At 34.4% G+C, this 19,463-nt stretch overlaps 1 protein-coding gene and 1 pseudogene across 5 annotated transcripts in view; one reads left to right on the plus strand and one right to left on the minus strand.

Moving 5' to 3' along the window:
* Positions 1–19,463, minus strand: part of CAMSAP2 (calmodulin regulated spectrin associated protein family member 2) — a 132,477-nt gene that overhangs the window by 47,791 nt on the left and 65,223 nt on the right. For 4 of the 5 annotated variants that reach the window (XM_063113590.1, XM_063113589.1, XM_063113588.1 and 1 more), the window contains exons 3-4: positions 9,319–9,480; positions 3,836–3,919 (exon numbers count right to left, since the gene is read on the minus strand). In XM_063113590.1, the coding sequence (XP_062969660.1) occupies positions 3,836–3,919; positions 9,319–9,480 (246 nt within the window). The remainder of the gene's footprint in view (positions 1–3,835; positions 3,920–9,318; positions 9,481–19,463) is intronic. The other variant, XM_063113591.1, reaches the window with a different exon arrangement.
* Positions 690–807, plus strand: LOC134391477 (5S ribosomal RNA; annotated as a pseudogene).

Genomic DNA, 19,463 nt, shown 5'->3' on the forward strand with positions numbered 1-19,463 from the left:
TGACTTTAGAGCCCCTTTCTCAAATAGTACCTTGAAGAGGTTTTTTTTCTTAAAGTGGGTTACAGTTTTTTTTTTTTTGCGGGGGGGGGTAGTTTTTAATTGCTAAGGACCTAGGGTCAGAGAGAAATTCATATAGACTGAAGTAATCAAGAAAAGACCAAAAGCATTCACCTACTCTCTCACTGGGGAAACTGTAGTCTATTTTAAGACTATATATTCAATTGAAAAGCAATTAGAGCTCTGTGATTTTCTTTTCTCCAAAGGTAATTCCTTCATCTAATTCCAACCCCTCTGTAAAAATACCTCACAAATATTCCTCTTTAAAAAGTAGCAAATGCCACATTGAGTAGACATGTATCTTTAATATTCTGAGAAATACTAAACTTCATTCTATACATAGTTAGTATTGTTAACTTAATACAAACCCATAAATTCATAGCTCTTTCAAAAATGATCCTGCCAAATTGGTCAATAATTCTCAAATGTGACTTTTACTTGCAACTTAGTCTCTCTACTCATGTTATTTCCTATGACCTAGTGCCCTCCTTTCCAAATATCATAAAATCTACAAAAGCCTTGTTATAAGTAATAAATCCTTTACAAGATATTTAATAGATATTTAAATATTTACTAGATATTTCACTCACAGTTATCATAAATCTACTAGTAATATACATATAGAAAAGTCTGTCTACAGCCATACCACCCTGAATGTGCCTGATCTCATCCGATCTGGAAGCTAAGCAGGGTTGGGTCTGGTTAGTACTTGGATGGGAGACCGACTGGAACTACTGGGTGTTGTAGGCTTTTAAAACAAAATTAAATAAATTGAAAAAAAAGTCTATAATAACCAACTACTTACTAATTTCATTAAACTTTTGTTTTTGAGTCTTCTATGTTTACTTATGTATTGAGAAGGAAAAACTGAGATACTTTTTGGTCACAGAATTTAGGAACCATTTAATCCAAACTTTTAATTTTTACAGATAAGGCCCAGAGAGGTCCAGTGCCTTAGTAAAGGTCATGAAGCTAGTTAGTGGCAGAACTATTCTGACTTCAAGTGCAGTACCCATTTTACCATAGCACTTTGTACAAACTAAGAGAATGAATGTTGGACTTCATGTATCTTACCTATAAACTTTAGAGATCTTTAAGTGCGGTTTCTAGATTTAGCATATAAAATTTAAAAATGCCCATATAATACAAGACATCCATGCAACTTATGCCAAAACATTATTTGTTGTTTATCTGGGATTTGAATTTATTGGGCATCCTACTTTAGTATCAAAAGGAGTATTAGAAACAAAAAAAGCAAGTTAAAAAAAATAGAGAAAATAACATTAGTAAACTAAACAAAATATTTTCCTAGGACATGGCACTATTCAAAATGTCTTTCTCTTAGGACACCAACCAATCCAACAACCAGAAATACATCATCAGAGGATCTAATATTTTATTATTTATTTATTTATTTATTTATTTTGTCTTTTTCGTGACCAGCACACAGCCAGTGAGTGCACCGGCCAGTCCTATATAGGATCCAAACCCGCGGCGGGAACTTCGCCGCGCTCCCAGCGCCGCACTCTCCCGAGTGCGCCACGGGCTCGGCCCAGAGGATCTAATATTTTAAAGAAATACCTTTTAAATCTTTAATTTCAGTCCAACACTAATAATATAAAGTATCTTTCAACATAGGCATCTATTTTACCAAGAATATAATTATAAATAGAAGTTTCATAAGACAAATTCTATTGGGCATCTAAGTTGAGAGTCAAGGACAAAAGGTTAGATATGTTATCATCCAACACCATGGACTCTGTCTGTAGCTGGATAAGAGACAACAGGGCTAGGTAGCTGAGTTTGCCTCACTAGGCAAGCTAGCTGAAGTAGATGGAAAGAGTGGTGACTTCTTATGAACTATACAGTAATAAGAAAGAGCAAGTCATTTTAACTCTTGTTCCTAAAAGAAGAAAATGACCACAAATTTTTCTTTTAAAGAATTAAAAATCAAGAATGGAATGATATTATTTCCAGCCAAATCAAGTAGTTCAAATGTTAAAAATCCTATTGTTAGATAACAGAGCAAGATTCCTTTCTCTAGTTTATTCTGTAGCAGTGTGTTTCTTCATAATGATGACACCTGTACCTGTAGTAAGTCTAATGAAATCAACACTTATTTTCACAAAGATTCTAACAATGGAAAAAAGGGATAAAATTCATTTGAAAATCAAGGTGTAAACGCTATGCACATGCTAAAATAAAAATGTATACTGATCCAAATATTATTCAGCACCACACTCTCCCAAGTGAGCCATGGGTCAGCCCTTCTGATCCAAATATTTTTAATGAATCACACAATCATTTATTTATTTACTCAATCATTCATTTAACAAATATTGGTTGTGAAGTTAATATGAGCAATTGCATGTGGTATAATTGCATTTACGTGCTATGAAAAAGTCAAAGTGGTGTAATACAAGTAGTGTCTAGATTCCATAGTTTTTCTTAAAGGTTACTTGATCTGGTTGTTTGAAATACAAATGGCGTTTTTTTTTCCCATAGAAATAATGTTTATTGGGTCCTATGTCAGCTTATAAAATCCCCATTTAGTTCACAATGTATATGCAATATCATAGAATATAACCATTATATATAATAAGTGATATTTCTATGAAAAAATTTCATTAGTGTTATAACTTAGAAGGATGCCACCTTAACCTTATTCCTCATAAGAGCCAAAAGCAAAATCGAAGGGCAGGATTATATACATCTCCAAGGCAAAGGTTTCAACTGCTATGGTATGACAAAGACAAAGAGAGGAAAACAGGAAAGGACTAGAAGATGTGAGAGGGAAGAGACAGGGACAGAAGTTGGTTGGTGGCTAGAAAATGAAACATGGTTATCTGGGGTGATGGGCAAAGAGAATTCCATTCTGACCTACGTTTAGGAGAAAGGACCTCAACAAAGTTAAGATGATAGATTAAGCATGAATCGTATTTTCAAAGCTATGTCAGAGTAGACTAGATGGGGGAAATCATGTGATCCCAAAACATCAAACTTAGACAAAATTTTAGATGGTCCTCCACAAAACTTTTCTATTGGAGTTAATAACAGACAAAACAGCTTTCTTTGCCTTCCTTTTTTCTCTCTTTCTCCTCTATTGGGGTTATCAATGACTAGTACAATAGGCCCAAAATGAAGAACTGTGTAATAACAAAGAGACTTAACCCAAATGGAAAAATAAGGTCTCTGAATAACTGTAATTTCTTATACCTCAACTTTAATACTACACAACATGCTTAAAGGGCTCTCAATACATTTAAGAGACATAAAATATACTATATTGTAGAAAATATACTTTTAGTCTTAGTATATGACAAACACACTCTTCAGTTTTCAAAGAAGAAAACTCTAAAAGCCTGCTCGAGAATTTTTAAAGAATGAGTCCGTGCTGTTTCTTCTTTCTTCACAGAATAATCATATTGGGAATATTGTTTCAAAGACTGGTCATACTACAAGTCATTACAAAGGCTGATACATTTAAAATCATGGTCTTATTTCATATGTTTTACTAAAGAAAGGCAAACTTTTATTTTTGACAAAAAAACTTCAGAAACTGAGTTCTAGTCAATTTTTTCACAAACACCATCATCCAATAAACCTTCATTTTGTATTTCTATTTATTCAGTGTTTGTGGCATGGCTTTCTAAAGTACAGTTAACACCATTAAAAAATAATTTAATAAACACAACTGTTAACATTTTCCAAAATAATACATATATTTGCACATATATGTAGACTCATAAAGGCATCTTTTTTTCTTTGAAATATATACCTTTTGACCTCCTGGAGCTTCAACTGTGTGATGTTCTTTCAATTTCTGTTCTTGTTCCATTATGTCTTTCAAATGTTCATTTACCTTAAAATATAAAAACATGAATTTATATTCAAATATAACAATAAGATAACATGCACCTTAAAAAGCCTATGGTCAGATCCCTGATATCAAATATCAGCACTACTCAAATGAAGAAAATTCCATTTTCACAACCAGAAAAAAAATTTTACAGGTGCTTTATTTGATATTCTAAAATTAATTTATTAATTTATCAAATACTTGTAGAGCATCTACTATATGTCAGGAACTGGATGGAATGCTAGAGAAATAAAAGGTACTCAATAACATCAGCTTAATGCTCAGCAACAAAATAATACTATTTTGAGTAAAAATTTTATAATCTATTTTAGAACTAGTAAATGAAAATTATTTTCCCTAAAATTAGTGTTTTTATTATCAATAGAAAACACTGTGAATCAAGTTCTTAATCCATGATTCCACAGACATATCTATGGATCATGGGGTGGGTTTTAGTGTAGTCAAAAGGCCATAGTTAAAACACATGCAAAATTTTTGCACATGAGAACTTTTTGGGAAGAAGGCCTAATTTATCTCCTGTCAGATTATTTGAGTAGTCCACAATCCCACAACGTTAAGAAACAGTCTATCTAATGCATAAACTATTTCTCAGGAAGACTAAAGACAATTTTGGGTTTTGAGTTAATGATCTTAAGGTCACTCTAGTAAAAATAAATAAAAGTTCAAATTTATTAATAATAGCACTCAAGAAAATATTAGTATCATTAACCACCAAAATTTTCAGTCCCCACTTTGTTCCTGGCACCTGAGAATTTCCTTTTTTTTCTTTAAACTAAGCTCTGCAGTATAAACTTGTCTATATTTTAGCAAGCATGTTGAGGTATTTGCAACGGGAAGGGTTGTAGTTTTAGTCTGACATGGTGCAAAATCACTAATATTTTCTGACTTAATAATATGTGTTGCGAGGCTCTTTTCTGGTTCCCCCCCACGGCCATCCCCCGCAGTACTTTCATTTTTTTTTTAAGTTAAAAAAGAAACACTTTGTAATTCCTTGTCAGGTAGCTGTAACTGATCTGCCAGTTTGGAAATATGTTCATTATTTATTCATTCATTCATTCATTTATTTATTTATTTATTATTTTTAAAAGATGATTGACTTGATGTTGTCAGCACCACGCTCTCCCAAGTGAGCTAACCAGACATCCCTATATAGGGATCCAAACCCTTGGCCTTGGTGTTATCATGGCTTAACCACACTCTCCCAAGTGAGCCACGGGCTGGCCCCTTCATCATTCTTTTAAAAGTTCTTATTTGATTCTATCCAAAAAGAAAACCGGTCACAAATTAACATTTTAAGCCACTATTCATTCATGTATTTATTCATATATTCAACATATATTTACTGAATGCCAGTTATGTGCCAGACTGTTAAGAAGCTCAGGCTACAATGGAGTACAAAGCTCAAATGGTCGCTGTCCTCATGAAGCAGGAGAGACAGGACAAAAACTAAAACAATTTGTAAGAAATGCTATAAATGGCATATTAATCATTACAAAATGTAATGATGAGTAGAAAATAATGGCAGAAGGTTTAGAAACGTAATCCCCAGTGTGATAGCATTAAGAGGTTGGGCCTTCGAGGAAGTGATTAAGCCATGAGGCTCCACCCTTGTGAATGGGATTAGTGCCTTTATAAAACAGGTTGAAGGGAGTGCCCTGGCCCTTTCCTCCATGTGGTGATACAGAAACAACACACCATCTTTGAAGCAGAGGCAAGCCCTTATCAGACACCGAATCTGCTGGCACCTTGATCTTGGAATTCCCAGCCTCCAGAACTGTGAGCAATAATTTCTGTTGTTTATAAATTACCAAGATTGAATAGACAAAGTTCTCTTTGAGAAGTAACTTTAAGCTGAGACCCAAAGAGAAGCAGCTAACCATGATAAAAGTAAAGGAAGGAACATTCCAGACAGAGAATAAAAACACAAGCAAAGGCCCTCTGGTGGGAAAAATAGTTGGTGTGTTTGAGTAACTGAATGAACAGAAGGGCTAGACCACAGAGAACCCAAAGGGAGAAGTTACAAAGCGAGATTGGAAAAAGAGGTAGGGCCAAATAATATAGGTTCATATATTCATAACTTTTGTGTATCTCTGCATGTTTTAATCACTTAACATAATCTTGTATATTTAACATAATTGTGCTTTTTTAAGTTTAACTTCATTTTAGCTGCTAATGTTCATAATTTTAGCCATGCTATTCCCATTCTTCTATGGTAGATTTCTTTTACACATGTGAATGTACTTATCCAGGGAAAAAAGGCAACTAGGTTAGAATGAGCCAAAATAAGAACCAAAAGGAGAAAATATATACTAAACCTGAGAGGCAAGGGTGAAGGCATAATGAGAGAATAAATAATGAAGCTAGGGCTGGAAGAATAGAGCAAGAAAAAAAACACACTCTGAGGGTCAGGCTGAATCAAATGGTTTTGAACTTAATCTGAAAGCTGAACGGAGTAGTACGGCTGCATAAAGGTGCTGGACATCCCTAATTAAGTAATTTCCTTATCTTGGTGTACATTTCCAATGTTCTAATGTGCCTAGCTTAATTCTGAGCTTACACAACCTCTTTTATTTATTAATTTAGTGAATGTTTATTAAATATCATCTCTTTGCCAAACACTGTGCTAGACTAGGCACTAGAAGGAAGATGGTCATAATACCTACCTTCACAAAGACTATTCTAGTTGGGAAGACAGATTTTAAAAAATTAAATAATTAAGCAAAGTAATTAGAAACTCTAAAAAGTGTTGTGAGAGAAAGAAATAGAATGTTAGAGTAGAAAATAAGAGTAGACAGGTGCCTATTTTAGATAGGGTTGTGAGGAAAAAGTGCTATCCAAGGTGAAAAGTGATGGACAAGTACTAAGAAATGCAGAAAGTTGGAAGATGAGCTGCCCAGGAATAGAAAATATCACTTTCAATGGTTCAGAAAGTCAGAAAGGCCATAACTGGAATTAAGTGAGAGAAGAAGTACACAGGAGTCAGATTAGATGGTACTTCGTAGGCCATGGTAAACTTTACATTTTATTTTAAGTACAGAGTGAAGCCACTGAAGAGTTTTAAGCAAAGGAATGACATGATCCAAGTTGTACTATAAGAAGATACTTTGAGAGTTCTGGTTCTGGAAACAGCAGAACAGCATGCATGTATACAATAAGCATCCAAAGATAGCAATTATAAACTCTGGACAAAATATAAAAAGCAGCTGTTGAAGGTTCTGGCAAACAACCGAAAGCAGGTAGAAGCAGGAAAGAATTCAGCCTTGGAAAGAAAGGAACACAGGGGCCTTTCCCTCAATTCACACAGGGCAGAGTGGCTAGAACTCAAGGAGAAAACTGTAGTCTTGCTGGCTTGAGGAATCAAGGGAGAAATATAGCACTGTGAGAGTGGCTGGATATTGAGGGGGAATATCTTGGGAAGAAAGAAATCACTGATGGGGAAGACCCAAAATCTGCATATAAACTGCCCTCAAATTCTTGGCTGAGCCCTGTACTGTACATGTGTAGGAAAGACTCTAAGGAGCCCAGGGAGAAAACACTGGCTGGGAGGCCAAAGAAGCTGCCATTGCAAGGGAGACAAGAGTATGGTGTTCAAATCCCACCATGGTAAAGGAGGGCTTGGTGAACATCTTGGGTTTTCCACTGAAACTTCAGAAGAGTTCCTCATGCTTTAGAAGTAAAGACTGAGTTTAAGTTATGGACAGAAAAGTGTCCACTGGATTTGTCAACATGGAAGCCTTTGGGAACAATTTACAGTAGGAATGGAGATGGTAGACAGAGGACAGAAGGCTAATGAATGAGTAAACAACTCTTTTAAGAGGTTCTGTTGTAAAGAAATTGGGTTATATCTGAATGGGGAAGTTTTGTTCATTAGTATGGGAGACATGAGAGCAAGTTTGTATTCCTATGAGAATGATGCAATAGGGCCTGAGAACCAGATGATGCAGGAGACTGAGGGAATAACAGGGTGGTCCACAGACCAGCAGCATTAGCATCACCTGGAGCTTGTTAGAAATGTAGATTCTCCAGCCCCACTCCCGGCCTACTAAGTCAGATCCTGCATTGTAACAAGTTCCCAGGTGATTCTTATGTACATTAAACTATGAGAAGAATTGAAGCAGATGACCAGGTACCATGAAAAGGGGAAGAAAGAGGAGTTCTAGAGCAACAAGTAATGGGAACTTGCCTTTGACAGGAAGGAGGAAACTTTCTCCATTTTAACAGTAGGAAAAAAGGAGACAAATGAGTGCTAGTATAGAAAGGTTTATAGATTTGGTAGTAAGAACAAGAGATAATTCCCATCTCATGGCTTCCTATCTCTGGTCTCAAAGAAGGATAAGGCAAAGTAAGCTGACAGTAGTAGGTACAGCTTACGGTAATAGGGGAAAGGTTACAGAAGGTCTGAGGATTACAGGAGAAAGAATCAAATTGTCATCTTGAAGTATAGAAAAGCAAACTTCTTAGGGACACTCCTGTTGGACTGGCAATGAGTGGCTGAGTATCCCTTTGAAGTTTGTGCTTATGAACTTAAAGCGAAACCAGCTTTCTGGTGTAAACTTCTCCAGCAACATTTACCTCTATAGGTGCACATAGTAATAAGATGGGTAACTGAGCTCAACCATCTGAGCTGCTATCAGATGAGAAACAGGGAGGGAGGAGGAGACAGAAGAACTGGCAGTACTTGCAAGAATCTAAGTTCAAAAAGGAGAAACGTGAAGTCAAGTGAGATAGTGGGAAATTAATAGGCTAAGGGGTTTGGAAGTCATGATCAAGTTGAACCTTTTTAATAGTAGGTGACTTAAAGGAAGGATAGGAGGAATCGTTCAAGAATGTGAAGCTTGCAATGAGATGTGAAAGTTGCATAGTTTCTGATGATGAACACATCTATGACATGACCATAATTCTCTATAACTGAGGAGCAATGGAGAAAAAGATCACTAAAGATGAAAAAAATAAAGGAACTCCAGAGGCAGAGTATTAAATAGGCCTTCAACACTGATATTGATATTACAGATAATGATAGATATGAGTGGTTTTTACATTTAGCCTCTTACTATAAGATTCGTACAAGTATTCAAGGAAGGATACCTGAAGATACTTCTTTTAAACCTATTTAAATCCTATTCTGAGTGCTATGAATTTTGTAAAAATCTGATATGAACTAGATTAATCATTATTAAATATAATTATAGATCTTGTTGAGTATATAGAAATCTATTTTCATCACTTTAACAGTTTTTTTTCCCTAAGTTTTTAAGTAAATTGCACAGTCTTAGTTTTCACTTTGATTTAAAACAATACGAGTAACGGAGTGGCAATATGTAATTTAAGATTTCACTTTTTCAGGTTATAAGACTCATTTTTACTCGTGAGTATAATCCTACCTTATTTATCCAGTACATGACAGCATCCTCAATATCATAGGGCAGATCCGTGGCTTGAAAAAAAGCTGAATACTGTTGAGCACATGCGATTACTTTTTCTATACTGATCATTTCTACAGTATAAGCCATCATTAGGGTATCTATCATGGCCAAATGTGCACTCTGAAAATGTAAAACAAGAACAAATAATTAAAGAGTTACACTTACAAATTGCTGTTTGTGTATTCTGAGATATTAGTAACATCTTCTGACAATCAACAGTAGAACTAAGGACTATAGAAGACCAGCCTTAATAAGAAAGCATAAGTTGTACATGCTAAAAATGAGCTAACTGAAGCAAATTTATTATTCAAATACTTTTCAAAGATCTATGTTTAAAATACTCATTATCTCTGATAAGGTCATAATCATTTACTTTGCAATACAATTCACAAACTTCAGAATCATCTTTGATGATCTTTCTTCATTCTTCACATGCACATAGGAGAAATTTATAAATTATACTTAAAAAATGTCTCTCAAATCTACCCTCTTCCTCATTCTGATTGCCACAGATCCAATTCAGACAATAAATATTTCTCACAACTGAACAAGACAAAAAATTTCTTTAACTGATTTTTCTGACTCCAACTTCTTCACCTAATTCATCCAGCAAAAGATTTCTAGACTTTCCTTTAACCCCCTTTTTAAAAAATATACAAAACTGTTATATGGTGGTTCTAAAAAAAATTACAAACATTACAGTAGCATATAAAATAGAAAGTGCCCCTCTTCCATGTCTATTCCCTCAGCAGTATCTTCAAGTTTGGTATGTATTCTTATAAAAAAAATTAGTGCACATCACATAGGTGTACATTTACATTGCTTCCTATCTTTGGCATTACAAACAATGCCACAACATTGAATTTTTCCAGGCATAATTCTTAGTTGTGGGACTACTGGGTCCAAAACTTAAACCACATTTTAAGTTTTAATAGCTACTAATCTTCTCTCTTAAGGTTATACCAACTTTATCTCCCACCAAGAATGTTATCAGCACACTTGTTTCTCTATATTTTTGCCAACATTAGATATTATTCACTTTCTTATCTGAATCACTACGAAAGGTTAAAAGACCCCACTATTGTTTGACTTTGCAATTCTGATTACTACTGAGGAGAAGCATCTTTTTATGTTTAGCAACCACTTGTATTTCTTCTTTGAAACACTGCTTGCCCACATCTTTTCCCTATTTTTCCCTTGGGGATGTTCAACTTTCTTAATTGACTAGTCAGAGCTCATTATATATTAGCTACATTAGCCTTCCGTCATTCAGGTAGCAAATACTTTTTCCTAGTTTGTCTTTAGACTTTCAACTTTATTTAGAGTACTTTTTGCTACAAAGTTTTAAATATTTACTTAGCAAAATCTGTCAATTTCAACGTTCTCCTTTATGGCTTTGGAGTTTACACCATGTTTACAAAGGTCCTCTCCACTCCAAGAATACAGAAAATGTTCTCTATTTTTCCTATTACTTTAAATCCATCTGCAATTTATTTCTGAAGATGTTATGAACTAGGGGCTAGTTGTTTTTCCAAATCAGAGATTGCATAATATCATTCTCTCATAAAGTCTACCTAATTTTCTACATAATTAAGTCTAAATTGGTTAACAGAGTTTTGTAAAGCTCTTTCTTATTAGCTGTTTGTACCTACTGGTCTAGCCTTATAAACTACCATTTTCTTTCCCAACCTATACTTTCAAAACAACCACACAAGACTGTTGGCTGTTCCTCAAATCTGCTACCAGTTTTCAAGCTTCTGTGTACTGGCTTGTTGTTGCCCTCCTTACAATACAGACTATGTCCTGTCATTTGTTTGAATATTACTCTTCATGAAGCTTTTTCCAATTCCATTTCCAATCAAAACAATTCATTCTTCCTACAGGATGAGTATGTAGGTTCTACAGAATACTGTTTAAGCTTGCATTAAATTCTGAATTAATTATCTAAAGTAGGGCATGGGCACTGATATTTTTAAACAGCTCACCAAATGGTGATAATGGGAAGCCAGGGTTGAGAATCACCAATGTATTTCACCTGTGTACAGTCACCTGTATACAACTCTATTTCTCTAGGTAGACAGTAAGACTCTTTCTTGAGGGCAAGGACATTCTCTATTCCCTACATTTAACATGGTACTTGGCAACTAGCAGGGGTTGAAGAAAGGAAGGAAGGGAAGGAAGGAAAAAAGCTAGCTTGTTTGTTATATAAAGACTAAAGAGTTGGACTTACCCTAGAGGTTAAGGAAATGATTTTTGACCATATTTGACCATATTAGGAGATGATGGGTCCAGTCTGTAGAAAACTTGGCAGTATTTATAGGAAGGTAGATGCTTTGTCTGAAGCAGAATGCTTAACGTTGGCAATCATAAAACCAATGGTGACTCCTACTTATTACTTATGCACCAAATACTGTGCTAGGTAATTTATTAATATATTAGATCTTTTATGTCAAATATTTTTTGAAATATTTTTTGAAATAAGATAATAGATAAAATGCACTTTCTGTAATCCTCAGAACTCTCTAAAGGAAGTAACATTTACATTTTATATATGAAGAAACTGAAGTTCAGACAATTAAGTAATTTGTCCAGACCTATGTGCTCTTTCTACTGTATCAAGCAGTTAGCAGAAGTAATTTAGTTGCAAAGGAAAGAAATGTTTAGAAATGATAGATAGACATAATATGTGAGAAAGAATAATAAGCATCAATAACTATTTCAAATTAAAATGATATTTTCATACTCTACCATCTCCAAGAAATTTCTTCCAAACTACTACTGTCCAGATATCCCAGTTCTTCCTTCAGACTCAGAGTAGCATATCTTTTTGTTCAAGTCATTTACCTGTATGTGTCCTCTCTATTATACTCTAAATCTAGACAGCAGAGATCCTATCTTTTCACCTTTATTCTCAGACAATGTTTTATGGATAAAAGCTTTTAGTAAATTAGTATTTAATAGCATTAAAAAGCACAACACTTTAGGACAAAAAAGTGAGAAAGCATTTCAAGAGCCATAAAACCATTCATTTACTCAATACTCCTTCTCTTGGTAATTTGTTCTACAGATATATGACAGAGGGGAAAAGAATCATACTAATGAAAATGAATGGAAAAAATTCATGAAATGAACAAAGGAATGAATGAAAATAGAATACAACAAAAAGGAAACAATGTAAACATCCAACCATAATAAGTAATGGATGATATATTAAACTAACAATACAGGAAATGTATACAATACAATACTGAGTGGAAAAAACAGGAGACCATACTATAATAAGGTTTGATATAATACATATACACATATATGTACATACATGTAAAACATGAAGGGAAAGTGAATGAATAAAAGTAAAACAGAAAGTATCTTATTACAGTATGCAAAAAAGACACATGAAATCTGTATTTTACTTCAAAAATTGGGATAGTAAACACTAAGTATACCTACTAATACATTTTCAGAACAAAGCTCATTTCACTTATTACTTAACCTCTTAAATTAAAAAACAAATTAAAAAAGATTCCACTATTATGCTTACAGTATGTCTGTATGATATTCACTCACTTTAAGAACTGTCAGCTCCACCCAGAAGCAGGCAAGAAACAGAACACGCCTGGGATCCTAGGCAGGAGCCAAAGACAGCCCCCTTCACCTGGAAGCCGGAAAGGAGCACACCGAAAACTCCACTTCCATACAGGTGGCCCACCACAGCCACCACCACAGCCACAGCTACCACAAAGGCAGCTCAATACCAGAGCAGTAGCCACAGCTACTACTCAGATGGCCTGCCAGACACTCAACTGCATCGACACAGGAGAGTCACCAGCAATGGCTGCAAAAAGAAAAGGACATCTCCCTCCTCAAAGCCCACTCCAGAGAAATAGCAGAAGCAACTGCTCTACCAGATGACCAGACATCAATGTAGAGATACTAGAAATACAAAAACCCAAGAAAAGATGACACCACCAAAGAATACAGTAATTCTCAAATACCAGAACCCATAGAGCAGCAAACCCTCAAAATAACTGAAAAGGAATTCTGAGCAACAATCTTAAGGAAACTCACTGAGATACAAGAAGACTCAGTTAGACCACATAATGATAGGAGAAAAAAAAAAAAAATCCAGGATATGAAGGAGGAAATTTACAAAGAGATTAATACTTTAAAAAAGATTGCAGCACAATCCATGGAACTGAAAGATTCACTCAATGAAATAAAAAACACAACCAACAGCTTAAACAGCAGGCTAGAACAAGCAAAAGAAAGGAATTCCTGATCTTGAAGACGGTCTTTTAGAAATAACCCAGGTGGACTGAAAAAAGGAAAGAAGAATTTTAAAAAACAAAGAAAATCTAAGAGAGCTAGAAGACAACCTTAAGCACACAAACATTCAAATCATGGGTGTTCCAGAAGGGGAGGTGAAAGGAAAAGGCATGGAAAACCTATTCAGTGAAATAATAACAGAAAACTTCCCAGCTATAAGGAGAGACATGGACCTTCAGATCCAGGTGGCTCAAAGATCCTCTCCGAGACACAGTATAGTCAGACTGGCAAAACTCAAAGACAGAATCTTAAAAGAAGCAGGAGAAAAGCATCAAATCACCTATAAGGGAGCCACTTATACGTAGCGCTCATGGTCACAGTCTAACAGCAGACTTCTCAACAGTAACTCTACAGGCTGGAAGAAAATGGGATGATATATTCAAAATACTAAAAGAAAAAAACTGCCAGCCAAGAATACTATCACCAGCAAGGCTATCCTTCAGAAATGAGGAAAAAATAGTATATTTTCCAGACAAACAAAACTGCAGGAGTAAACTACCACACAACCAGCCCTACAAGAAATCATCAAGGAAGACCCACATCTGGAATCTGAAAAACAATAATCACTACCACAAATACACAAGAAAGAACAAACCCCACTGGTAGAACAAAAATGCTAATGAGAAAGAGGAAAAAACTAAATCTTGCCACCACAAAAAACATAATGACAATGTAATAATGCTCCTGCTTTGTTTCTGATTTTGATAATTTCAGTCTTCTTTTTTTCTTAGTCAGTCTAGATAAAGGTTTGCAAATTTTATCTTTTTAAAGGACCAACTTTTGGTTTTGTTGATTTTTTTCTATTGTTTTTTAATTTTCTATTTCATTTATTTCTATTGTAATCTTTGTTACTATTTCCTACTTATATTTGCTTTTGGTTTAGTTTGCTCTTCTTTTTCTATTTTCTTAAGGTAGAAGTTTCCATTACTGATTTGAGATTTTTCTTATTCTTAATACAGATGTTTACAAGTATAAATTTTCCTTTAAGTAATGCAAGAGCTCTGCATCGTATAAATTTCAATATGTGGCACTTTGATTTTTATCTCAAAGTACTCTCCAATTTCCTTGTGATTTTTCTTTTTACCCACTGTTTATTTAGTAGAGTTGTTTAATTTCCACACATCTGTGAAATTTCTAAATTTCCTTCTGTTATTGTGGTCAGAGAATGTATTATCTATGATCTCAGTCTTTTTAAATATATTAAGACTTGTTTTATGGCCATAAATGAATGAATAAATAAATAAATAAATGTCACATTTTAGTATGTTATTTATTTTTTTATTCTTTAAAACTTTATAATATGAGATGGTGGTAATCAAAAATTACGTATAACAGAAAACACATATGTAATGAATCTAGAAAAGATTAATATTAAAAAATAAACTCAAGATTAAAATCAATTAATTTGGAGCTACTGTAGCTCCAAATAAAATACACATATTTAATTTGTTACCTAAAGCATTAAGATGAGAATAATAATAATAGTTAACACTGAGAGTTATGTGCCATGTATTGTTTTCAGCATTCTACTGTTTACTGTCATGTACTGTTCTCAGCATGTAATGTTTTCAAAATTTGTATTAAATTCATTTAATACAACAACCTGTGAGATAAGCACTATTATTATACCTATTTTACAGATGAGAAAACTGTGTAAACAAGGTTACACAGCAAGGAGGTGGTGATATAGAAATTCAAGCCTCGAAGAAGTCTGCCTCCAGAGCCTGGATCACTGAACACCACGCCTGCACACTTAATCCCAACTCTCTATATTTTGACTCTAAGTATTACAGTAAGAGGCAACAGTGGCCACGACAGAAGCAACAGTGTACATTGAGGCCACCAGGTGGCAGAGAAGTACATGACATCTAAGAGCAGCAGTAATAAAGACTGGAAGAAAAAGCAGGAGAGCTAACTGGCACTTCAATGAAAAGGGAAAGGATTTGGAGGATGTGGAATCCCAGGGACTTCACTGGGTGAGCGCTGAAGTATCATCCCAAGGCCGGCATTAAGTTCTATATTTGTGTTACAAGGTTTATATTTTTGTTGTCTCCAACCATTGGAGTTGAGGCAAAAATAAGTTACATTTATGCATTAAAAATGAAGGTTAAAGCTATTAAAGAGAGGAGAACTTGAAGTGTTGTAAGTTGTTATTAGCCTCATAAATTAATAAAATAGAAGTTCTACTATTGCATGGCTTTTATTATTTCTTGCATCGTATTTAGACACAGAACTAAGAAAAAATTTCCTAAAATGAACTCAGGTCTCAGCCTAGTACAGTGGCTAGAGTACCTACTACGTCCAAGTAGTCCTGTACAGATATAGGGGGAAACAAAGACCTAACAAATCAATCATGAACATGAAGTACTTGAGTTATTCTACTAAAATGGTTTATACAGCATATCCTTGTCAGACTATAGTTTTTCAAAGTTAATTCCAATTTAAAAAACAATACTTTAACATGTTTATTTATATAAACAGGTTTACTATAAGTTTCACTTATCTTTAATTTACATGGAGATAAAAGTAAAATACCACTTACAACCCTACTGAAGTGATGTGATATACGTCATTGTATCAATGAAAAAATTAAGATGCAGGTTGAGTAATCTAATTTGGTCACAGAGTTAGTAAGAGTTAGAATTAGGATACAAAACCTAGGTCTGCCTGTCGTCAAAGCTCATGCATTTTTTTTCATTACTCCATGCTGGCCTCAGTATTCACAGTAAAATTTTTGTTATTATGTAATATTACCTTGCCAAAGAAGTATATACTCAATTACAACACATTAAATTACTATTTCTAAATTTCTGATATTGATAGTTCAGAGAATAAACTAAAACCAAAGCTTCTGATCCAGACATTAATGTATGCAAATACCTTGATTTAAAATTGGGTTTAGTTAAAGTTGAATTTAGTTTTAAACCAAGATAGTTTTACCATAAGGCTGCAGAGGTAATAAAAAATCTTGCTACTGCCATTACAGTACTGCTACTGTCCTAAGCTCAGCTAAGCCAGGGGTTACTAACTATTAACCCATCAAACACTGTCCTCCTTCCTCTCAAGGCTCAAATGTGGTTACCAAAACAAGAAAATAAGTACTAAAGAGTTAAAGATGATTATGAGAAAAAAACAGGGGCACCACCTAAACTTAAAAACACTTCATTTTAAACACTGCCATCTGACTCTGGCTTTTAGCACATCGGTAACTCATCTAAATATCACCTAGGTACAAGCTTCAACAAACTTTAGATATGTCACAATACTCTTGCCTCAGTATTATAGGAATTTTTCTATATGAACTTTGTATAAAGCAAATTTCTGCAAATTGAATTATGTTAGCTTTCTTTTTGCGATTAGAGGAGCAAATATGTGACAGAAATACAGTTAGTTCTGCTTTGAAAATGCACATTTGTTTCAATGAAATTGATATATTAGGAAACAATTTAAGCATAAAGCATGAATTTCAGTTTGTTTATTCACAGCTCTGTTTGCTAGAATACTTGGTGAATGCAAAAAATTACATCCAACTGTACTGAGACATGCAGGAATACACAAAATGCACACACATCTCAGACATCTACCACCTATCTCAGTTTACAATGTATATAATATGAGCCACACCCTCCCTCAACTGCCTCATCTGGTGTTATAACTTTCTCTGGTATTATCACTTTCTGTCCTATTTCAGATAACCATCACCTCACAATAACTCATGTGCTGTAATCATTCCAACACCACTTCCACAAGCAAACTTCAGGTCTTTTTCAAGGTAAAGTGCAATATTTATTACAGTATTTATATATTTCTTAACTATTTAAATTGTGCTATTGTTTTTATTAGGTTCCTATCATTTTTTTAAAATGCGAGACTGATGAAGTGCTCTCACCCTTGCCTGCTTTTCTCATACATCCTGTGTTTACTGCACAATATTGCATAGTACAGTGATTTGAGAAACACATATATCACATTACAGCAGAACTGACTGTATACCAAAAATGACCCAAAGAATCTAGAAACCTTTATAAAACCACATACTGAGACAAAGCAATTTTCTGATAAAATAATACCACTCAAATTGAAGTAATGAAAAAATTTATGAAAATATCTGACATGGCAACCAAATTGGAAAGGAAGAAGTTAAACTATCTCTATTTGCAGATGACATGATCTTATATATAAAAAATTCTAAGAAATCTAATAAACAATTAGAACCAATAAAAGAGTTCAGTAAGGTTGCAGGACATAAGATCAATATACAGCAATCAATTACATTTCTATTTCTATCCACATACACTTGCAATGAACAATCTGAAAATAAAATTAAGAAAACAATTCCATTTACAATAGCATCAAAAAGAATAAAATACTTTGGAATAAAATTAACAGAAGTGTACAACTTATACTCTGAAAAATAGAAAACACTGTTGAAAGAAATTAAAGAAGATCTAAATAAATGGAAAGACATACCATGTTACTGGAAGACTTGATATTGTTAGGATGGCAGTACTTCCCCAAACTGATGTACAATTTAATGTAATCTCTCTCAGAATCCCAGGTAGCTTCTTAGTAGAAACTGACAAGCTGATCCTAAAATTCATACAAAAACTCAAGGAACCCAGAACAGCCAAAATAATCTTGAAAAAGAAGAACAACGTAGGAGGACTCACACTTCTTGATTTTGAAACTTAATATAAAGCAAAAGTAATCAAGACAGTGTGGGACTGGTATAAAGACACAGATCAATGGAACAGAACTAAGAGTCCAGAAATAAACTCATGTATTTATGGTCAATTGATTTCAACAAGGGTGCCAAGACCATTCAATGGGGAAAGTATAGTCTTTTCAACAAATTGTGCTAGATCAACTAAGTGGCCAACAGGCAAAAGAATGAAGTTGGACCCTTACTTATCACGTCATATATAAAACTTAACTAAAAATGGACCAAACACCTAGTAAGAGCCAAAACTATAAAACTCTTAGAAGAAAACATAAAGATAAATCTTCATAATCTTAAGTTTGGCAATAGATTCTTAGGTATGACACTAAAAAAATACATACACAAAGAAAAAACAGATAAACTAGACTTCATCAAAATTAAAAACTTTTGAGTCAGTCCCGTGGCTCACTTGGGAGAGTGCAGTGCTGGTAGCGCTGAGGCCGTGGGTTCGGATCCTATATAGGGATGGCCGGTGCGCTCACTGGCTGAGTGTGGTGCAGAAAACACCGAGCCAGGGGTTACAATCCCCTTACTGGTCACACACACAAAAAATAAATAAATAAAAACTTTTGTGCTTCAAGGGACACTTTCGAGAAAGTGAAAAAACAACCCACAGAATCGGAGAAAATATTTGCAAATCATGTATCTGATAAGGGACTTTATATATAAAGTATGTAAAGAACTCTTACAACTGAAAAATAAAAAGACAACCCAATTTAAAAATGGGCAAAGTATCTGAATAGGCATTTCTCCAAAGAAGATATACAAATGACCAATAAGCACATGAAAAGTTGTGTCATTATTAGTCATCAGGGAAATGCAAACCAAAACTACATTGAGATTTCACTGGCATACCTCTTAGGATGGCTATAATACAGAAGTCAGATAACAACAAGTGCCATTGTGGATGTGGCATAATTGGAACCCTCATACACTGCTGGTGGGAACACAAAATGGTACAGCCCCTGTGGAAAAGTTTGGCAGTTCCTCAAAAAGCAAAACACAGACTTACCATTCAACTCGGAAATTCCACTCCTAGGTATATTCCCAAGCGAAA

The sequence above is a fragment of the Cynocephalus volans genome, chromosome 11 (assembly GCF_027409185.1).
Source record: "Cynocephalus volans isolate mCynVol1 chromosome 11, mCynVol1.pri, whole genome shotgun sequence".
NCBI classification, from domain to species: domain Eukaryota; kingdom Metazoa; phylum Chordata; class Mammalia; order Dermoptera; family Cynocephalidae; genus Cynocephalus; species Cynocephalus volans.